The sequence below is a fragment of the Metopolophium dirhodum genome, chromosome 4 (assembly GCF_019925205.1).
Source record: "Metopolophium dirhodum isolate CAU chromosome 4, ASM1992520v1, whole genome shotgun sequence".
NCBI lineage: Eukaryota > Metazoa > Arthropoda > Insecta > Hemiptera > Aphididae > Metopolophium > Metopolophium dirhodum.
Window position 1 is genome coordinate 20,707,030 of NC_083563.1, and position 16,091 is coordinate 20,723,120.

The 16,091-nt window shown below is 30.8% G+C and overlaps 1 protein-coding gene and 1 long non-coding RNA gene across 2 annotated transcripts; one reads left to right on the forward strand and one right to left on the reverse strand.

Moving 5' to 3' along the window:
- Positions 1 to 668: 668 nt before the first annotated feature.
- On the reverse strand, positions 669 to 3,427 carry LOC132942515 (uncharacterized). Its single transcript, XM_061010966.1, has 3 exons — positions 3,172 to 3,427; positions 1,886 to 1,982; positions 669 to 711 (listed from the first exon to the last, which is right to left on the reverse strand). Exons 1-3 carry the CDS (start codon positions 3,419 to 3,421, stop codon positions 669 to 671), a joined length of 390 nt encoding a protein of 129 aa, XP_060866949.1. The 5' UTR covers positions 3,422 to 3,427.
- An 11,746-nt stretch (positions 3,428 to 15,173) lies between these two features.
- Positions 15,174 to 15,875, forward strand: LOC132943895 (uncharacterized). The gene is made up of 3 exons (XR_009664384.1): positions 15,174 to 15,211; positions 15,374 to 15,405; positions 15,471 to 15,875. It is a non-coding gene; the product is annotated as an uncharacterized LOC132943895 (long non-coding RNA).
- Positions 15,876 to 16,091: the final 216 nt, after the last annotated feature.

The following is a 16,091-nucleotide window of genomic DNA, read 5'->3' on the forward strand; positions in this document are numbered from 1 at the left end:
ACACAAATGCTTTGGTCACCGTGACAAATTGGGATAATCGTTTCAGAAACTAGGTCACTCGTTCCTCGTTCACGGATATAATATACGCACAAAGCAGGGGGATGTTGCACAAAGGGGGTCAAAGGGACGAGCATTATACAAATATCGATACAATTGAATTTGTTTTAACGACCGATGTACCTACATGTAGCATGTGTATTTATTATATTGTGCGTAGGTATATGTACATCTCGAAAATTCTATTATTGTTGTGAATGTTGTGATATATTCCACACGCAGTGTAAATGCCCACTGCCCATACACATCGACATCGTATAATATAATATTGTGTTCAGGGGATTCGTTCGATGAAGACGCGACTGTATATCTATATTAAATGGGCTTTGAAAAAAAAAATTGAATTTATTTTCAACCACCCCGCCGTTACGACCGTGTAAACCGTCAAGAGGCCCAAGAGACCCATAATTACGCGCATATAATATAAAATATATATTTTTATTATACGGTGATGTGTACAACAGGCGGTAGACAAAAAAAAAAAGAACCATTAACGTTATTATTATATAATATATTTTCCGAAGAAATAAATTTCTAACTAATTCAACAATTACATGTCCATCGCTTATGTTGTTTGTACATGACGTGTCCCATAATTATCGTTATTGCGTTTACTTTATCATCGTGGTCATCTGTTTTATTAACGCAAACTTTCTGTGAAATTTGGAATAAAATAATTTTTATCACCCTGTACAATATCCTAAAATATGTCTATATTTCTAATGTTTTATATAATTTGGATTGTTACAAAAATATGTCTTATTATATCGTGTACAGTTAACATATTGGGCAATGAAAGAATACCGTAATTAAATATGACGTGTATATTATAAGTGGTTAAATTCATAGGATATATCATGATTTCCTTAATGAACTATATTTATTATATGTTAACGTAGTTAACAATGGTTTAAAATATATAAATGCAATTATTATAAAATGTCCATTACAATAATATAATATAATGTTATTATTTCAATACCTAACCGGATAATTGAATATAGGTATACAACATTTTGAAATAATTTCTTAATAATAATAACTACGAAAATATATGCTTTTTCCAGAGCACAAAGATTTATAATAGTTATGTAACACGCTATCCACAAGTCTCTTGACTTTTTTTAATGAATTATGAGTCTAACATATAAAAATATAGTTTAAATGAAATAATAAATATTATAGACAATATGAGTCTATAGTTAGACGAATTCAATATGCCCTATATAGGTTTAAGCATCATGATACATATCAAATGTTGTCTAAACTATTAAACATGTAAGAGTAGAATACTATAGAAAATGTATAATTAATTGAATTTCATAATACAAAATTATGATATAAGAGAAAATTCATATTATAATATTTCATATTATACATTTCTATAAAATCAACATTGAATATCATTATCGATAGACCTATAAGTTGCGATGGGAATATAAGTAAAAATATTGATACAAAAAATAACCTATAATATAGGTAGTTACGAATTGATTATTCCAAGTTATTTATGAATGATTCAAAGATAATTAGTAATTACTAATTATACAGATCTATGTTGTTCATTCCTAAAGTGACATGTAATGTTCATTGGCTTATATTACGAATTTCTTACTTAGGTAATTACAACATATTATATAACAACTCGCAAATCAATATAGGAACATATTAATTAAATTTGTATAATCAGCCATAAATCTTAAATAGGTACCTAGTCAATGTATGTTATTCAAAATTAAAACTATTTATCTGTTCATATTAGCTCATGACATTTTAGGTAAAGTTTATGTAACTTAAAAGTACATAGTACTTAATATATTTTACTTACGCCTCGTATACGAATATTTTACATTCAATTCGATTAGTTTCGTCCATTTGTGGGTTCTGGTTAAAATCGTTTTCATTCAATCCTACCATCTTCATAGCTAATCAGTAAGTAACCATAAATAATAAATCATAGACATCAAATTAATAAAAATACATTTTTAAATTCTCAAAGTATTATTATTATAGAAGGGAATATAAAATATTTATATTCCGGTATAATACAATTCTAATGATCATCTGGATTATCTGGATTTGGACTTTTTATTTTAGTCAGCGAAAATAATAAATAAATAGGTAGGTATAATCGTACAATTGTATATTAAGTACAATCTAAATGTATTAACTATAATAGTAACAAGTATAACAACATACAAAAGTGTAATAAAAAAAATTAACAAAATAGTATTCAGGTACCTGTATATCATTAGTAAGTTAATCATTAATCATTTATTTTATAATACGCTGTGCTCATATTGCGTAGTGAATAAATCTATATTAATTCGAATCCCGAATAAGTAACAATTAATAAACCACTCCAGTCTCCAGATGATCTGTCAAATCCTGATTATAGATTTTGATAAAAATTCAAATTTCTATAGGTGTCTTTTTAATATATTCAGACAATCAGTTTACATTCCCAGCTTCAAGTATTTTAGTTACATATTATATTATAATTATTTTATAATTGATAAAATAATAAAAATCAACAAATTCTATTTAATGTTTACTGTTTAGTAATACGTTTAGGGAAGATATGTCTGAAATCTGAATGGATATATAATATACTTATTTATATTTAACGCGTGTGGATTACAATGAAATTGGGAGAATTTACTACCAGCGTGTACCTATATATGAGTGACTAGTCCGACTACACTTTAAGTATTAAACTCGCTCGATCGCTCGGTCACGACTCACGACTATTCGCTATTCTCTAGCATACTAAGCGATTTTTCTATAGACATGTCGATAACACAAATAACGATTTCACTCTTCGGAGAGTGAAATAGCCAGTGAGTATAGCGACTAAAGTAGGTCGTCAAATTTGTTCGCGGGCGAGCAGCGAGTGTTCAACACTCGGCTAGTAGACGACTTGGCCTATAGTAGAGAGCCTTTATATAGCCTATTGTATTGAGCGAGATTGGTAGCTATTGATCGACTTCGAGTTGTGAGTAAATTCGTCCATGTAATGCACTACTACCAATTTCCCGTAGATGTTTTAATATTTTTGATTATTGTATGTAGGAGGTAATCGCGTATCAAATATTCGCCGCTGTTTAAACTCACCACTGAAGTATTCACTTAGATCAATCGTACCCTTATTTAAATAGTCTACACCCTTAAAAACATTTGTTAAATTGTCGTCGTTGAACAGAATCGGCGGTTTTCCACTGTGATCCCGGAAATGTATTATATTCTCCACTTGGTTCACGAGAAATTCTATTGGATCGTTAGGTTCGTGTATTAACAACGTACTGGTTAAATGGTTCACCAAGGACATTATATGTTTTTCTTCTAAATATGATTCGGCTTTCATTTTACTTCTATTTCGTAAAAATGTATCATCATTCTAAAAAATAAAACGTTATTGTGTATTTATCATTTTTTGATTTTTATAGGTACAATATAACATAAACTTTAAGTATAGGTACCTAATAAGTAATAACTAATAAGAAAACAAAATCTAATTTATTAACTGTGATTTTATTATGATAATTAATAACAATATACCAATATAATTTGTATTATTATGCTTTGTTCTGAATCACATACTAAATTATGTTAAGTGAGGGCATGTATAACAATGTTTACTTTTATAAATTATAATAATTCATAATGATTATCTATTACCTAAATAAATATAAACTATATAATATTATATATTATTTATTATTCCAAAAGAAAATATCAAATAACTTTTAAAAAACTATTATAATTTAATAATTTATATAGAATATCTTTATTCGTTTATACAAAAAATCAATAATATAATTATATGTACAAGTTACGCAAGTATCTCTGTCTTACTAACACATCACAAAAAAAATTTTAAGTTCATAAGAATTCGTTTTTACTCTGCTATATTTAATATTATGAGTTAACTGATCTATAATTATAGTATTATTAATAATAAGAATATTATCCAATGCTTCACTTACCTAGGGATTTTTATATATTTTAATTTTTGATTTTATTGTAAGTTATGAATTATACAAAAAATTATAGGTTACTAAGACGGGGACAAACAGTTTGGGACTTAGCTGGCAGACAGTTGTATATGTAAATAAATAATATATATTATATAAATAATTAGTATAAAAAATGTTAAGAACTTAGAAATTGAAGTTTGGATTGTTCGTATGTGTCTTCTTATATATTATAATTTTGATGTAAATAATATTTAATAATTGCTGCCTCAGGCGACACTGCAGCCGAACAACGCATCGAAACAGCTCATTGAAATTACACATATTATTACCTATTCACTTAATAGTTAATAATAATGTACCTAGTACGCGTTAGATAAGATGATAATAATATATTCTCGTTTGTATGCAGTATTTACCCAAATATAGTACGCATTTATGGTAATTTAATTGCAAATTATGTGGAGCAGTTCGAAAAAAAATGTCTTTAAAAGCCAATGTAATTTCTATATGATGTATCGGACTAAAAATATAAGCCCTTCCAAAAAAAAAAATGTAAACTACTGTAAAATATAAACATTACACCGCACCGACGACGGTGTGTTTGGTTTGAAAAACAATTTTGGTTTTTGAGACCATTTGCACGAGACACCCGAAGCATTGAATTTACGTTAATATTTTTTTTTTTCTCAACATGTCTGAGGCGTAAGAACATAATATGTTTATCATTGTTTATTATGCTCGGGTGGATGTACCGCAATTAAAACGATCTGCAGAGACAGAGGACGACATTTTTATCTCTCTGAAAATCTCGTCCGAGACCGATGCTTTCCAGTTTCCACACTGCGCAACTAATCGTTGTGACTAAACACTCTTATAATATATGTCACTAAATAATTAGATAAACGTCGACGTTTAAAAAAATACATACATAATGCGCATGTTGGGATAATATATTGTGCACAGGTATAATATGTTATATTATACGATTTGTACAGGCGACTTATAATACTTACATACGTAATAATAATTATTATAATCATAATAATAATCGCATATTTTTCGCATAAATATTCTAATGATATTGTATCATAATCATAATCGTCGTCGCGTATAGGAAAACAAATACGTACCCCGGGCAAAGAGGCCATCGTAAACTTCAGATGTCCGCCGGATAAAGTTCCAGAGATTTATATACGGTGTCACGTGACACGTTCCTGTGTGTATAATATTATAGGTATAAATGTGCGGTGTGAATGTACAGCGAACGAAACGAAAACCTCGAGTAATCCGTTGCGATATAATAATAATAATAATATAATATGTAAATAATTTTGTGTCTCTTCGGGTCTGCAGCAAAACAAATTGTCGCGATATTATAATAATTATTAATTTATGTACGTTGTAATAGTAATAATAATATTGTCCTGGAGACGGCGGCGGCGCTCTCGTTTATATAATATTATAATATGTACAATATTATTATATACATTGCACTTGCACATACCATACGTCGTGTGTAATAATATTATTATACGTCATGTACGCGCATATTGCACGAGGCGAAGTGTCTACTGTTTTTTTTCCCCGTGTCACCAACAAATAAATTTATAGCGACTATCCGTTACAATATTATAATTGTAGAATTAATATTATAGCGATATGATATGATAAACAGCGCCGGAACGGAATGCGGTGGCGGAGACTACATGTTACTGCAGACATTACTATATACAAGGGGACAGCGTGAAAAAGTGTAAAAAAAAAGCCAACACTAAATTTTCTCCACATTGTCGTCGCCGATATTGTGTACGTATAGTTCTCATAACGTGCGTGGTATATGGGAACTGTGGTTTTCGGTTGCGATTCCACCGAAGGAAATACCAATATGTGTTATGTATCGTATGTATATTATTATGTGTTATGATGTGTGTACACGGAGCAACACACGTGCTCTGGGAATATTTTCCAAAGGTTTGGTACAAGAATCTCGTAAAAAAAAATTTTGATTTGTTTATATTTTCAAAACCAGTGCGCACTTCGAAGTCGATATTAATTTTTTCATCTGTACGTGGCAATAATAATACAAGCGAGACGCGTATAATATTCCAAAATACATTTTTAAGCGTATTTTAGTATACATTCTATTAATGACTTCGTTATTTGCCTATACTTAAATCACATTTCTAAATATTAAGTAGCCAGCGCCTGTGGCGTAACCGGGAATTTTGTATGGGTGGGGGGGGGGGGGGCTAAGTATACAAATACAATATGTTTTTTATTTACACTTTTTATTTTTTTATTAATTTTGATAAAATCTAAAGTCAACATAGTCAATGGGGGGGGGGGGGATATAGACCCCTTAGCCATCCCCCTGGCTACGCCACTGAGCAAGCGTATCGAGTCATTTTATTATAGAGATCATATTAACCAGTACCTATAGCTATATCTCCTCTGAATTTTTAACATGTTTTTGGGATGGATACACAATAAAATGTTTCTTGCCAATTTTTCGTAAGGTTTTCGTTGCCATGACTCATCATGGTTACTTATTAACAAAGACTTATTTGTGATTCATACATTTTCCTTGTAGAGGAAAAATATCGAGGAACCACGATGGTTAATTTTTTCGAATGCTTGCCGCTTTGATTTTATTATTTAAAAACATATGATACCCACCAGATGTCCAAATACGCACTCCGATAGTCCGATGGGCAACGTCCACTCAACAATAATAGATATATTTAATTTATTGTATTTTTTTATCGTTTCGTGATTACTCTAATCATAAAGTATATTATGCAAAGTGAGTTGTTCCTTAAATATATTTAACTGTAAAGCCTGTTAGACAAACCTTTGTATTTTGATATTAAATGTGTGATACTTATAATATGTCCCCTATTTTGATTTGCGTTCAGCAGAACCAATTTTATTTGCAAGTCATTATCGAAGGTAAAGGCATAAGTATTTGCGTTTACACGTAAGTTTTTGACGATATTTTGATTTTTAAGCTAGTTATGAAAAGGTGAAATATTACTGTTTTAAAATTCTCATAACTGCCTACCTTAAAAAATAAAATATCGTAAAAAAAAACTAAGAGAAAACACAGATAATGTTCATACCCAAGTTGGCGATAGGTCTTGTATTAAAATAAGTTACTACACAACATTTGATCTGCTGAACACAAATTGTCTATGTTCTTTGAAAGTTTGACTTGTATAACACAACAGGTGTGCATCACAGATTTAAACTAGAATATTTATCACGAATAATGGTAATTTTAATTGTATTAAATTATTTAAATTTATAATAACTAGGTATTGAATATAATAATAATGGAAGATTTTAGTGACTCAAATAGCTGATGTAAATTTACATGCAAACAATAAGTTATATGTATCTGCATGACTACATGTTTTATACGTGGAGTTGCCGGTTGCCTATGTTGTTATCTAAGTGAAATTTACTCAGAATATTGAGAATTCTCAATTTAATTTTTCTGACACTTCAATAAAATAGAGTGGTTTATCTATGCGCATATATTATAATATCAGAGGTCATATAATAGTACCGTGTAATATTAAATCGTAAATGGTCTTTTAGAAGGAGTAAAATTGTAACTGTCTGCACATAGTATTGTTTTTTTTTTGAATTATCATTATAGAAAACTCGGTGGACAATAAAGTCATCGACAGACTTATATAGTAAATACAATCACTCAAAATTTAAAAATACAAGTCGAATGAAAACATTATATTATATCTAACAAGGACACAAGGAACATATTATATTTTTATCTACAATACAGACGTACAGTGTATATAGTCCAACGTTTAGTTTTACTGTTTTTAACAAGCATTATTAGGTATGTTGTAATAATTCGTCAATTTAAAATCAAGAATGTTGGGTAGGTGCTTACACAGATGATCGAAATTAAATATTATGTATTTTATATTGAATAAAAAATATAATTTATATGTGTAATCAACTAGGTATGGTATGAAAAAAATGGAATACTATTATTTGTTCGAACAAATATCAATAAGACGAATTAATGGTCTTTAAAATAAAGTAAATTATAAAGTTCACGAATGGAAGAGCAATGATCTATCGAGACATAATACATTCAGTAGAGACAAAAGTACAAAACACACTATAATATTAATAAAAATAATAAATTGGTAGGTAGCTTGGAATCTGTACATCAGTCGATAGTCGTTATTCGTTACCATAATAATATTATACCTAATAAAGTTATATTATAGGTAACAAAGTATACGGCGTGATTGACTAAATAAAATAATAATAGTTACTCCGACGTAAAATAATGTAATTATGTTGCCATTTATTATTTGGTATAATATATTATATTATAATTTATATTATTTTGTTTCATTGAAATAACAATAGAATCGCCCCTATACATGTGCACGCGTGTGTATACGATTTAAAAGGCTCATCCAAATTCCAAATAGGCTTGAACTTGAACACAATGGTTTTATTTTTTACCCATCAAGTGCATCTATTATAGTATTGAGTACGTATACCAGTGGTCTCCAACCTTTTTTGACTCGTAACCTATTTTGTTGGTTATAATTTTATTGAAACGTATATAATACCGAATCAATTTGACCAGGATGTTAAATTGGAATCAGGACAAATTTTATTTTGTGTATTTATATTTTTTATACTTATAATTCATATATTTTATATCTAATATTTCAAATTATTATAATTTATGACTTAAAATTGTTTTTTTTTTTTGACTATTACATAGGTAGATGTATCGTGATCCAACTGTCATAGCCATTGGCCACACTATATATAATATAATATATAGGTATTCTATTACATATGTATCTATATAATAATATATACTATCGATATTATCTGTGTGTTTATTGACTTACCTAGTTGATTATAATACGGTAACCACGCGACTGTGCACACGGCAGGGTATTGAGGGTAGTACATTTTTGTAATGTAATAGTAAAGGTCCTGTGCCCCCCACCCCCCAACTCAGATATACATTGGGGGCCTCGGGGCCTGAACACGCCACCGAGTCCTACAGCCACTGATGTCGTCGACCACCACGCACTCAACGACGCTATATACAATGACAAACGTTATGACAATAATATTATATAGTATAATATCGTGTTTTGGGTTGTTGACAAAATATAATATTATAGCATATAGTTTACACGCATTAATCAGCTGGTCGCGCGCGCGCCTGTGTTTTTCGATTAGCAGCTTACGTCATTTATAAACATAATCATATAATATGATACAGGACCGTGGTGTGAACCGCCACGCTGTCATTAGTTATATTGCTAGAACAAAACTTTTGGCCCCGTCTCCCGTGGGAGCGGAATAACAGTTGCGTCGTCGTTATTATTATTATTATTATTATTATCATCATCAGACTAGATTATTATTATTATATGGGATCCGGTACAGGCGGCGCGGGAGAGCGGATATTTTGTGTGTGTGTGTGTGTATAATACATATTAATGTAATATATTATATATATATTAATTCGGTGGCGGCATGTACACGCAGACGACAGACATCTGCAACGATTTTGGTTTAAATGAATGAAAAAATTAATAGGAGATTGCATAAGTGTAAAAAAAAAAATCGGGTCAGTCGTCTAGTCGTAAATCTCGTTGGCCTTTGCAATTTTACAACGTGTGACCAAAAGTGTTTAAAATTTGCACAAGAAAAAAACCTTCATTCGTTTTTTATTCTAATCCACGTGTTAATGGTAAACGTGTACAACGAACGGAATATAATTTTAGTACATTACTTAGTTCAGTTTAAAGAATCCGGGGAAGTCACTCTGTTGTGTAGTTAATATTTTGTACAGGTTTCCAGTGTATACGTCGTCGCATCGCGTTTATTTTGAATTATACTATAACGAGAATTGATTGCAATTTATGGACCCGGTAAAAACGATTTATTTTTACCAAGGTCTGAGCGTATAATACATTAATACGACATACATCACATAGGTACATTGTTATTGTCGTTGTGACTTGTGATCATTTGCTGTATTTGATACATTTAATTTTTTTATTTAGGACTGAATCATAGACGCAACTAGAGCTACATTTTAGGGGGTGCTAAAAGTATATATATACTTATCTCATGCCCCACACACCACCAAAGATAACTTTTTAGTGCGTATGTATCTATACATATTTCGTTATTTGTCGAATGGTCCGAATAGTCCGAATGGATCCGTAGTATAAATAGCTTGAAATGAGTCAAATATATTTTTTTTAATTTCACCAAGCATAGAAAATTACAATATAAGTAAGTTATATTGTGGAATGTTTCGAATTTCTACTTAATTTTATATTTGTGATACCCAATGTACCAGTATAAAAATGTCTTTATCAAACGAAATTTCCATTAAATTTTCATTAAATAGAAGCAGTTTTTAACCAAGTGAAGTAATGCATTAAAAAAATTAAAAAAGTAACTTGGTAAGTGGTTACAGACTTAGAGTAACGCGTTACTTTCGGTACTTACTATCCAACACTGCTATATAATATCTACATAATACTATACCTATTATATATGGTTATTTTAATTTATACATATTGTTAACACAGTTTTGTAGTCTTATGTAGAATTTAAATATAGTATATTATTATCACGATTCATGACTGACACAGTAAATATTTTACAAATTTATTTTAACCTAACCTAACCATATGTCCATATAGTAAAATATTATGCATTATTATAAATAAGATTAACAATAAATATTATGAAGTTAAAGGACATTATATGTGTTTAACGTTATCTATTTATCGGAAATTGACACACGATATCCTTTACAGTACTTACCTACATAATAATATAATACTGTATAATAGTTATATTATACGTAATAATAATGTATATGAGTTTACGACATCCCATAAGATATATTTAAGGACGTGAGTCCACGTGTAGAGGATAACGGCGACCCTTTTGTGACCTAATTACAGGGGTTGGCCTACAATACATTTTATATATACTTATTACACAGTGTAAGTGTATTGGTGTCTATTATCGTAATGATCGTTACGATCGTATTATATAATATAGATAATGTCCACCCTAAACGATTTTCTGAAAAAATAACGGTTCACAACCCACGCACGTAAACAAAATTGAACCTATATAGTTGCGTATACCGGCTATAGCCTATATAGGATACATTTTAAATCTTATTGTAAGCCTTTTTGATTTCAGAAATAAAATATAGATTTTTTTCACTTGACTTTTTACAAAACTAACAAATTATCTTTCATTTCTACCCTATGCGTACTCAATATTATTACCTATACATGTATAGTCATTATATATATATAGCATCCTAATCTTTCCGTTATATGAACCATTTCGTAAACGATTATTGTTATTTATTTATTTTCCAAGTCTTAATAGTTAATATTAGTGCAACACGTCATGTACTCGTACTGAGAAGTATACGTTTGTAATCCTGTTAGTATAGGGTTGGGGATCAAATTATGCATATTTAGGTATATATTATTGTTATACTCGCAATCAATGATCAAAACGATACCTATATAATATTATTTACACATTATAATCGATAATAATATAATACACCTATACATACAAATAATGTTTTTTTATATTATGATGTACCTATCGACTGCACAGCAGCCCACGCACGGCTGTTCCACGGTTATATGATTATGTGTAACTATATTATAGGATAGGTATATACCAGCGTAGCTGTACTTAAGAAACTGTAAGATAAACAACTTATAGGTGTAAATAATAATGATAAGTTTGAAACTGAGTGTATTATTTTCATCTTGCGCCAATATGGTATTTATACAGTTATACTGCGGAAAGAAAACAAAAACGTGGAAACAATTGCTCGGGTAAGGTGCACACGGATAAAACCGCAATAGTTCAATTATTATTCCGTCGGTCCGTTCCGAATCGTTTGCTCGACTAAAACGCAACACGTAGTATAATCTACGTCTGCAGTGGTCCATAGAAACCAGTCGATCATCTTTAATTGAATAAATAGGTCGATCGCAATAAAATTTTTCCACGCCATTATCGGTCGTTCGCGTTCATAATCTAGATAGAACCGATGTGGTAGTGTACCTAAATATATAAAAAAAAAATTATGAAAATAAAATTTAATAAGAAATAAGTATGCAATCCACCAGATATTTTTCAATAGTCACATTTATAATAGGGTGACTTTACGCTGAACCGTGCGATTTCTAACAACAAATCATTTCGAAATGCATGGTTATATTTTAATCCGGTGAAGTGATTATTCAATTGATTTCGTATTGATGTAAGTGGTAATAAATTGGTTTATAATATTTTCTTGACTAGGATTGTATTCTACTTTCTGTAAGTATATGCAATATATTATATATAGGTACCTACATTCCACCTGGTGCTAAATTTACTTATGAATATTGTGGAATACCGTTATAACTTATTGCAACATTCACCCAATTAGAGCTTTTTTTTCAGAAATCATGATTTACGTTATCATAATGGTGGAGTGCTGGAGTTCATAAAATATTATAATTTATAATATGCTAACTGATCCTGCGCACTTAGTTGCCCGTAAAAAATGACAACTCTTAAAAATAATGTGATTGTTCAGTTCCTTTTGGGTATAACTTGCTGCAGTAAGTGCAACTCAGCCACCCTGGTATAGGCAATCCGACTACGTTGGATCGCGGGAAACGCCAATGAGCGGCTATAACTGAAACTCAGGTATAGGCAATGTGTGAAAATTCGATTTGATACATAACCTAACCTAACCTGAGCTGACTGCCCGTTTAACCAATCACAACCAATATACAAAAAAAAAAAACTAATTTCTACTAATTATTTCTCCTATAACAAATATAGCAACCATTTATAAGCCAAACTTTCCATCGTAAATCTAAAAATCAATTCTGGTTGGACCGACTGGGTCCAACTGTGAATCTATATCATACAGAAAGCCACGCAAGCACACACAAAATAAATTCATCAAAATCGGTCCAGCCGTATATAATTACTATATAGGAATGCATAAAGGACAGACAGACAGACGAATATTCATTTTTATATAATATATAGGTATATATGAACATATTATATGATTATAGTTTAACAAAAAAATAATGTTTAAAATATCAAAAACAAATATAGGGGTCTATCACTTTTATATATAGTCATTTTAAACTTAAAGTGCTGTAGCTTACCACTAACTATTGTTTATTAAGAATTATGGGTACCCCTGAAAATATACGTAATTCATAATATTATGAGTGAGTAGATATCATATGGCCGAATAATAGATCCTTGTGCAGATCGTTCCTTGACCGTACACACTCTTGTGATTTGCTGCACTGTATTATAAAATATTGTACGTAACTATATTATGATATGTAGTATAATGAGGTATATGGTATAGGTATAGGCAGGGCTTGAAACCGGTACTGGAAAACCGTTAAAAACTGAAATCGATAGGCGATAGCGAAACCAAAAACGAAATCAAAAAAAATAATTACTGATATCCGAAATCGAAATCGAAATTGGAACAAACAAATACCGATAACCTTAACAAAAATCGAAATAGGAGCAAATATTTTCGGTTTTAAGCCTTGAGTATAGGCACAATGCACATAAAAATAATTATATATGGAGAAGTTCTGATATTAGTACACGAATACGATATAAGTACCTACGCATGATGTGCAGTTGTGTTGGTAACTGTTATGAAAGAAAACCGAAGTAATAGGGATTATAAAGGTATCCGAAAGTCTAAAAAAGTGTATCGTAGATGTAGTAAAAATGTATATTGTTTTAACTTTTAACGATTAGAAAATAAGCATGGATGGCAATGAGGGTTGATATGGGCACACTGCTGTTTACAGTAATTTATGATGTATTTATATTTTTTAATTATATACGAATACATATTATTATACAAGCCTAAATATAAACATATCGTACGTTTATTGAAAAAAGTGCCGCTCACTCGGATCGATGCCCCCCCCCCCCCAAATACGTCTCTGTATGACTGTATCTATGTATTATTGTATTATATTATTATGCTAGCGTCGGCGCTGCGCGTAAACATAAAACAAGTTGTCTGCGTTAATATTAATTATAATAATATAAACCATTTTCAATGTGTATATTAGAATGAATATATATCATTATATTGTTATAGTATGATATGATATATACGCGGTGCTTAGTGTGTTTTGGACGGAGAGTTCACATCCCCTCGGTCGTTTAATGACGACAGGGCCCTTGGAAATTGAAGTGTCGTTTGATGGGTCACTTAATGCGTTGATCATAACCGTAATGTATAATGTTAATATTATTATTGACAAACCGTGATTTGTGCGCTCGTACATCACCGCCACAAGTCGTAACAATATGTAAAAGCAATATATAGTAATAATATAATAATATTAATATAGTGCTTGAACCCACTCACACTCGCCGCCCGCTGCACTGCAGGCCTGTGGGTACATACATCATGCGCATAATATTATTATACGGGTAATGGGTCCCCATGATACGTATTATACGCTCCCGACGTAATAATGATATAATATAAAATATATTAATATCGACTTTATCAACATTTGAGCCAATTAAAGCGCGCTTATTCGGTCGAAAGTGTACACCGCGCAGCACACGATATACATATCATTTTTATGACGCCTCAGCCGTTTTAAAACGATTTTTTTTTTATTATTTATTTTCTTTTTTTGTTTCGTTGTAATATGGTGACGACAGGCCGGCGTGCACGGATTGTAACACACTAACACGGATTTCCCGGTCTCCCCCTTGCACACGATATATTTATCATGCACAATGCTATTATTATATACATATAATACACCGTAATACACAGTTGATACGAATACGCATACTTATACGGCCCCGACGTGTCACAACCCGAGGTGCGCGGAAAATAAAAAAAATGGATTTTATACACCGTGGGACCGCGGGCTGACGATTATTTACGATCGACGTGTGTGCAACAAGTGGGAGTGATGTTTTTGTGCTTATATTTATTATTATTGTATGTATATTGTGTGTGTACACTGTACAGTATTGTACATTTGTACGTACGGAAGACGTCTGCGAGAGAGACCGACCCAACAATTCAAGTGCGGAGTAACGATTATTATATTATTATTATTATTATACGTACGGAAACGGTTTTTTTTTGGTTGACTTTAACGATTATTATACATTACCGAAATGTTTTTTGTTTTCATTTTTTTTTGTTTTTGACGATTATTTTATCACAGAAACGTTTTCTTTTTCAGACGATTATTTTTATTTTACCACCGAAACGTAGGTCTGTCTTGAACTTTAACGTTTGTACATGCAGCAGTAATAAAATACATGTATTTTTTTTTTTAGGGTTAAGGCTTCAACTACTAAGGTCATTAGCCTGTGGTACTGTGGAGGAGGGTACTAACTGTAGATTTGTTTACACGTGTGTTTGTTTTGGCAGAATTTTTGATTTGGGCACCCGTAAGTATCTGCCATGCCCGGTCGGGGGATGGCGGTCTCTCTTTCCAGACAGAATATTATGTCTGCCCGGAGAAAAGTGCCGCCCGTGACCGAGGTTCGAACCAGCGACGGTGCGCATTGAAACCGACGCCTTAGTCTACTCGGCCACTCCGTCTCCCGACATTATATTTGTATAACTACCTAACTGCAGTTATACCTCAATATATTATTATTATGCGAATGACATTAAAAAAAATTATACGTTTGGCTGATACTCGTTTTTGTGAATGGTTTACAATTTATATGATATCTAAATATCTTGATAAATATTATGTAATTTTATAATGTTGGGTATGTTAGTAGGTAGGTATATAAAACGTAACATTTTACTTAAATTATTATAAAATATTAGTTATTTACCTATATATTATTTGTATTTTTTTTTACGTATTATTATAATTTTAATTACATAATACTATTTGTATATGCATATAACTTTTATCGTGCATATATTTGATGAAATTTAAA